The sequence below is a fragment of the Balaenoptera musculus genome, chromosome 1 (assembly GCF_009873245.2).
Source record: "Balaenoptera musculus isolate JJ_BM4_2016_0621 chromosome 1, mBalMus1.pri.v3, whole genome shotgun sequence".
In the NCBI taxonomy this organism is placed as follows: Eukaryota; Metazoa; Chordata; class Mammalia; order Artiodactyla; family Balaenopteridae; genus Balaenoptera; species Balaenoptera musculus.
The window spans coordinates 95,399,234-95,407,395 of record NC_045785.1 but is presented as its reverse complement, the minus strand read 5'-3'; the positions used below and the strand labels follow the sequence as shown (position 1 = coordinate 95,407,395).

Below are 8,162 nucleotides of genomic sequence, written 5' to 3'. Positions count from 1 at the left end.
TCCTGCATGCCATGTGGCACTGCCAAAACAAAACAAAACAACCCCCCCCCAAAAAAACCCGCAAACAAACAACCAAGGACATTAGTCACAGAACTAGAACAAAAATTTAAAAAATTTTATGGAAAAGACCAAGAATTGCCAAAACAATCCTGAGGAAAAAGAGTAAAGCTGGAGGCATAACCTTTCCAGACTTCAGACTATACTACAAAGCTACAGTAATCAAAGTAGTGTGGTATTGGCATGAAAACAGACAAACAGATTAAGGGAACAGAATACAGAGCCCAGAAATAAACCCACACACCTACGCTCAATTAACCTATGACAAAGGAGGTAAGAATATATGATGGAGAAAAGGCAGTCTCTTCAACAAGTGGTGGTGTGCAAGCTGGACAGCTTACCTATCAATGAAATTAGAACTCCCCCACACCATGTACAAAGATAAACTCAAAATGGTTTAAAGATCTAAATATAAGACACGATGCCATAAAAATCCTAGAAGAGAACATAGGTAAAACATTCTCTGACATAAATCATAGCAATGTTTTCTTAGGTCAGTCTACCAAGGCAACAGAAATAAAAGCAAAAATAAACAAATGGGACCTAATCAAATGTAGAAGCTTATGCACAGCAGAGGAAACCATCAATGAAAAGACAACCTATGAATGGGAGAAAATATTTGCAAATGATATGACTGATAAGGGGTTAATATCCAACATATATAAAGAGCTCATAAAACTCAACATCAAAAAAACCCCAAACAACCTGATTAAAAAATGGCCAGAAGACCTGAATAGATGTTTTTCCAAAGAAGATATACAGATGGCCAAGAGGCACATGAAAAGGTGCTCAACGTTGCTAATCATCAGAGAAATGCAAATCAAAACCACAATGAGATATCACCTCACACTTGTCAGAATGGCTATCATCAAGAACACAAATAACAAATGCTGGAGAGAATGTATAAAAGGGAACCCTCGTACACTATTGGTGGGAATGTAAATTAGCACAGCCACAGTGGGAAACAGTATGGCAGTTTCTCAAAAAACTAAAAATAGAACTACCACATGACCCAGCAATTCCACTCTTGGGTATATATATGAAAAAAATGAAAACACTAATTTGAAAAGATAAATGCACCCCAATGTTCAAAGCAGCATTATTTACAGTTGCCAGGATATGGAAGCAGCGTAAGTGCCCATCAACAGATGAATGGATAAAGAAGACATGGTGTATATATATATATATATATATATACACACATACACAATGGAATACTACTCAGCTATAAAAAATGAAATCTTGCCATTTGCAACGACATGGATGGATGGACTTGGAGGGTATCACGCTAAGTGAAGTAAGTCAGACAGAGAAAGACAAATACTGTATGATATGGCTTATATGTGGAATCTAAAAAATAAACTAGTGAATATAACAAAGAAACAAACTTACAGAGAACAGACTAGTGGTTACCAGAGGGGAGAGGAAAGGGGGGAGGGGCAAGACAGGGGTAGGGGATTAAAATGTACAAACTATCAAGTATAAAATAAACTACAAGGATATATTGTACAACATAGGGAATATAGCCAATATTTTATAACTATAAATGGAGTATAAGCTTTAAAAATTGTGAATCACTATGTTGTACACTTGTAACTTACGTAATATTGTACATTAACTGTATTGAAAAGTCAAGTCTGAGGGGACAGATCAGAAGCTCCTGCTAGGTTCTGCTGTGATCGGCACAAAGTTGTCCCAGATGATCCCGTACGATCCTGTGTACTGGGGAGGAGGTTTGAGGGTTTCTCCTAGAGTGGCCATAACCCCACCCTGCTTCTGCCAGCAAGTGAGGTACTTTCTCCGTAACTTATGTAACCTTTCTTAATCTGCACTGTCCAGGGAAATCATGACAATCTACATAGAAAGATGGGGTTCAAACTCATATTGAACCATAGTTCTTTATTAACTTGAAGTTGCTGCTGTAATTTGAATATCAGCAGAGAGAATGTGTTGGCATTGTTTTTCCTCTCAGTGAGGACATTCTAGTCAAAAGGAAAAGCAGTCTGTACAAGGGTGTGGTGACAATGAATATCATTTAAGTCATGATTTTAACCTCTAATAGTGCCACATTTATTGACCATCTTCTATATGTCTAACACTAGAATTAAGGTATGTATGTAGATGCTACACAAAGACAAATTTTGGCTTGATCAAACACTGAGTGCCTACGGCATATTCCTTACATTAGCTTTTGTGTTCTTCATCACAACCCAAAAGAGTTGGTGGTATTATCACCATCTTAGATTAGAAAACAGGTTCAGAGGTGAGTTTGAATTCAGACTCAGGTCTGTCTTACTCCAAAGTCCATGCCCACAGGATGGCAGGGGCTGCCTCAGGTCTCAGAGAAAAGTCTTTCACTGGAGGCGTTCAAGCCTGTAAACTGGCTATACTACCTGGTCATAAATAAAGGGAAGCCCTCAGGGAGAAGTTACATGCTGGTCTTTTCCCTTCGGTTTTCTTTCCTTGGCAAGCAACTGACAGATTTCTGACAGAATCTTAACTGAAATTTTAAAGTATAAACAACATTCTAAAGTTTAAGATATGATTTTTATTGAACATGTATAAGATTCACCTTTACATTACTCAAATATTTTACAATAAAAAATTTTGGCAGAGAAAAGGAAAACATTTCCTGGATTACCAGTTGGGCGGTTAAAATAAAGAAATATATAAATATGAAGGTCATTCTCCATGTATTAGAGATTCGAATACTAATGGAATCACTTCAATAAAAAATTTTTCATAAACATTTACATGATTACCCACAACTGTTTCAATTTCCAGAGGACCAAATAAATGTCTAAGAGGAAGGTGATCCCCCAAGTAAGATGTATTTCCAAAAAAACAAACTGAATATACCCTAAATGTCTTCCTGTATGTGGGATTTGGTCAATGAATATCAGCAAGAGAATTCATTGTTATATACATAAGATGAACACGAACATTTGTAAATGTGGAGTTTGTTGTCCACGTAAATTACAAATTTTGCCAGTTTTGTCATATGGAGAGTAGCTAGAGACCACCCACGTGACCATTTAGAATATACTGTGTATATATTGTCTTCTGAAAAGTCACATATATAAGGGAATAAGGCCTTTATATCTAAAGCAGTCTGAAAACAGGTTAATATAGGCATGTTTCATCCTTTGTATTTTTAGACTTCATCTTCTTTAACATCTCAGCTATTAAGACTATGTACAGTACCTAAGCCAACACATGGGTAACGGCACAACACAATTTCAACTACAGTACTAGGTTACATTAACATGACATACCATCCAAGAGAACTGACCAAGCATAATTTCTGAACTGCCCCAGTTAAAGATCTGTTAAAATAAAATGCAACCCTGTCATATGAGCCCAGTCTCTTTTAGAGCATTATCATATATAATGGAAGCCTAACACTTCGGAGAACTTCAACGAAGTATTTAATAATACCATCAGCTTGAACTCGTAAGGTAGTCTAGTTAGCATGGAAATCTTAAATTCTAAAAATACTTCTGGATGTTTTAATATATTAAAACTCATTGATACCTGAATGTGTGGGTGACTGGAGGCTAGTAGGAGATTTTTTTCCCCTTCTAGCAACAAATAGGCTAAGTGGTGGACCTCTGTGGCTCATGGTTTCCATTTAAAAAACCAAAAAGCACATATACAGAAGAATCTAGTTAGGATATCATTACTCTGATAGTATTTTGCTGAAATGGGTTGGTGGACTTTAGGATTCTTGGTCAAGACTTTCTCAGATTATAAGTACCAGTCCAAATTAGTTGTCTGTATACAGAAGCCTTCACCACCACCATCGCAAAGGGGAGTCAACCATCAGAGTGTAAACTAATGGCCCAGGGCCTTCTCTGCCCTTTGCTACCCTTCACATCCTCTCTAGTCTTGGTCACCAGCACAAGTCACAGGAACTGGGCTCCTGACTGGTCTCTGTGTTTCCCCCAAACAAGGTATTTAAGACACTTCATTATCTGATCAGAAATACTTAGCTTTAAAAATACCATGAATCTTTTTTCTCTAGGGTAAGATTAGAAAAAGAAAATGTTATACATCTGCAAATTCTCCAGGACTAGGTGATTTAAAATTCGACTTTAATATTAAAAAAATAAAATATTTAATATTTAAAAATTGAAAATGTATTAAGGTTTAATTTTTCAGATTTATTTTTGAAACTCAAAATGGAACCAAAAGTAGACTTGGTATTTAATAAGCAGATTTTTTTCAATAGCTATATGGTTAAGATATTACTAGTACATACTCTAAGAAAAACTAGAAAGTAAGACACTTAGGTCCTTTAACAAATATTTTCAAGGACTGTAATGAAATCTGATTGCAGAGTATGCTGACAGAACACAAAATAGAATAAAATAAATCCAGACTTCCACTGAAGAAAGCAGACACTGTCATCTTTTTTCTTCCTAATGTTTCTACTTATCAAAACATATGTTATACTTACTAGTACCTTAAGCAAGATGTATCTGGTGGTTGCTCAAATTATAAAGGCACAATTTTCAAAATCTCTCCACATTTTGTTCTTAAAAAATAATGCTATATCATCTTAAATACCAAGAGCCAGACTTGTATAAAGGTATTGGGCCAAGGGCAGCCAAGGATGAGTAAGATGGGGGCAGTGCCCTAATCACAGCATCTTTTACATATCTGAAGAATGTCCTCACCGAACCTAACTTACAATCTAGTTTTTATTATCACTTTCAAAACTGCAAAATCATCTGCAGAAGTGCCAATAAAAAATATAGCCTAGAAATAATACTTTGAAAATAGAAAAATATGTTTTTAAGACATCATAATAAATATCTCTCTAAACAATATCTTCACATCTCTATTAAAAACTTTCTTTGATTGTTTTTTTCTTCCCATGATATATAACGAATGGATCAATTCACCTGTTTATTTGCAGACGGCAAGTCTTTACCATTAAGGTAATATTTTCCTTGGTTAGACTAAAATGTTCAGGTCAATTTTTCCTTCAAAACAAATCTTAAAAAATAAGAAAGCAAGACTAATGAGTCAGAAAATCCTATCTTTCAACATTCAAGACATTCTAAAATGGGGTGTTATCTCTTTAAAAAAATATCAGAATCTATTTATAAAAGTAGTATTGAATTAATGTGGAATACCCAATCCTTGAAATATTAAGAAAAAAAAAACCTAACATGAACTATTCAAAAATGTTCAAACCTCTAAATCTGGATATTAAAAATAAATTAAAAAAATAATATATTTTTCCCTCTTACTTTGCCAACATGGAAATATTAGACCAAAGTCATTCTAACACACCACATTTCTTGGATACGGTTTTGAAAGTAAGGACTGGGAATTACTGGTTCTACAGAATCAACATTTTTCTTCAGTGACTGAGTGATTCCAAGAAAATTAAGATCTTTTCATACAGACACTGTCATGTAAGACCAGAAAAACTCTTAAGGTTTATCTGCTGTGCTATTTAACTGGATCCAGATCAGATATTCTTATTGTAAAAGCTCTATTTGATGTATGTTATATTCTATTCTTGCCTCAAAATAACTAATTTCTGATACAGTAAAGAAGAAAACAGAAAACCATGGGTCCATGTCAGTGATGTCAAGCGGCTGTCCCCTGTCTTTTATCCACTACCTCCTTGGAATAATTTTCAGTTTCATGTAAGCCTGAACTTACAGAGAAAAGGCAGCTCTGTTTCTGACCATATCACAATTTTCCTCCTGTTCTAAGTTTTGACTCCTGAAACCATCAGATATTATTCTGTTAGTTAACAGAGCTCTTACATTAGGGTGCCTTATGGTAGCCTAACATATGGAGTCTTAAACTTTGGTCTCTCATATAGTGCTAGTGGGAGTTCTGTAGCTCATCTAATATTAACAAGTAATGATACATACTGCATAATAATAGCATTATACCCATTCACGTATCTCAGACTTAAATAACTCACACTTGTTATTCAATTTATGACTAATACATTTAGAATTAAGCATTTTACATGTTTAAAATGTAGTATAACACTTTCCCAAATCACGAACACCCACATTTTATATCAAATATTGCATCAAAAAGAGTGAATGAACTTAGTACAATACCGTGATAGTATAATATGGAAGATTTCCTTCACAGGAATTATATCTATTCTTGGCAAAATTTATAGAGTTTAAATTATTTTCACTTATTGTCTCTCAAACATAAAATTAAAAAATCAGAGCCCAAATCAGTCAAGCACTTCTATCACAGGTTTTACACTTCAACACTAAAATTATAATCAGATGTATAGTGCTGTTTTTCCTACTGGATGTTTTGAAAAAATAAGCAGGCTTTTCATTATTATGTGCAGTGACCACAGAAGCTGTGTACCTATAAGCACACGTGGCACACTGCCCTGATACTACCATTCCGATGTTCCCTGTTGGTGGGTGAGAAAGGAGAGTGGTGGGCACCTTCAGAGAAGAAATCAGTGTTGGCTTTCCTCTTGATAGATGAACATGCTTCATTTTTTTTTAATAGGTTCACTTTCTCATAAGTGCTTGAATAAAGTGCCTTGACAGCTCAACTGCCCACATCTTAAACCCCCAGGGAAGCTTCAGTTCACCAGCTTGATTTCTAGCGTTTGATCACAACTTGTTCATAAGCTCCAGACCCCACCCTAAAAGTAGGGAAAAAACAAAACAAAACTTCAAACTTGTGAGCTGTAGTGTTTGAGATTGTTCCAGTTAACTTTGTCCCCAAAGAGATAGTGCATTAGGCATTTTCTACTTGATTTGATATCCACAAGGTTTATATTAGATATCACAGAGAGAAAGTACTTGAAGTATTGAATGTTTATAATTGATACACTGGGATTAGTCTAGTCCCTGATCACCTCATACTTATTCCCACAGTAATCTAGTAATGTTTCCAAATTCTTACCTATCAACACACTGTGGCAAACATGTTTATATATAAATCCTAAAATCGGTCTTATCCAGGAGCATATATTGACTCTAGCAGTTCAGGTCTTGCGCTGACTTAATGGATGATAGTTTTTAGTTGCATTAGTAGTGTGGCGTCTTAACGTACTTAACTAGGAAGCGCAAAAATTATTTTAGTCAAATGCAAGTGTCTTTGTAAGTGGTCAGTATTGTAAATTATATCTATGCTAATGCAGATTAAAAGGGAAAATGATCTTGAAGAGGGCTTTATTTCTTCACGAGCTTGGTTTGTCGGACTGCTGGCTGTCCTCCCACATCTACTCTCCCCTTTCCCATGGTTATAGCTAGGGACAGCCTGCTTGGTTAGAGACCACATTTCCTGAACTCCTTTGTCTACAGGTGTGGCCTTGTGACTAAGTTTCACCCCCAGGGAATGTGAATGGAGATATGCCAACTTCTGCCTCACCTGCTTTAAAGGGACATTGCTTGCCTAGGACTGGTAGCAATTTTGATAACACAGGTGAGGAGGATGGTGGAGGACAAAATGGACATCATTTTGCCTGCATCAATGAATCATTTCTGGGGCAAAGCGGTCCCTCCAGGCTGGCCATTTTATTTTTGGGTCTCTTTATTATAGCAGCTTAGCCTTTGCCCTAATACGCCAGGTACTAACTGACCTCTATTAATGAAATATGGAGAATACTAAAAGACTTAAAATTTGCAAGCTTTGTGAATAAAGTACTTAGAAATACTTAAATTAAGTAAAGACCTCATCAACAGGTTTTTTTTTTTCTATTGTCGATTCACCTGGTACCTTGGCCTTACGTTATAATGGAATGAACACATGTTCCGTCTATTGTTTCTTGGTCTGGGAGGATAAGGTTTTTGTTTTTGTTTTTTTGGTGCTGAAGGAAAGTGCAGTGTTTATTGCAGGGCACCATGTAAGGAGTCCAGGGCAGGTAGCGCTCAAAACATCCAAACTGGGAATTCCCTGGCAGTCCAGTGGTTAGGACTCCGCGCTTTCACTGCCAAGGGCGCGGGTTCAATTTCAATCCCTGGTTGTGGAACTAAGATCCTGCAAGCCTTGCAGCACGGCAAAAAAACCCAAACAAACAAACAAACAAAAAAAACACCAAACCAAACCAAACCAAACCAAAAAAACCCCCGAACTCCCCTGATAAAGGTTTT

The 8,162-nt window shown here is 36.1% G+C and overlaps 1 protein-coding gene across 3 annotated transcripts in view; it reads right to left on the bottom strand.

Moving 5' to 3' along the window:
• Positions 1 to 2,610: 2,610 nt before the first annotated feature.
• The window catches only part of FAM102B (family with sequence similarity 102 member B), a 106,713-nt gene continuing 101,161 nt past the window's right edge, over positions 2,611 to 8,162 (bottom strand). For all 3 annotated transcript variants that reach the window (XM_036866944.1, XM_036866961.1, XM_036866954.1), the window contains one exon: positions 2,611 to 6,709. Coding sequence is in view for 1 of the 3 variants with exons in the window: in XM_036866954.1 (XP_036722849.1) it covers positions 6,667 to 6,709 (43 nt within the window). In the remaining 2 variants the exon portion in view is untranslated. The remainder of the gene's footprint in view (positions 6,710 to 8,162) is intronic.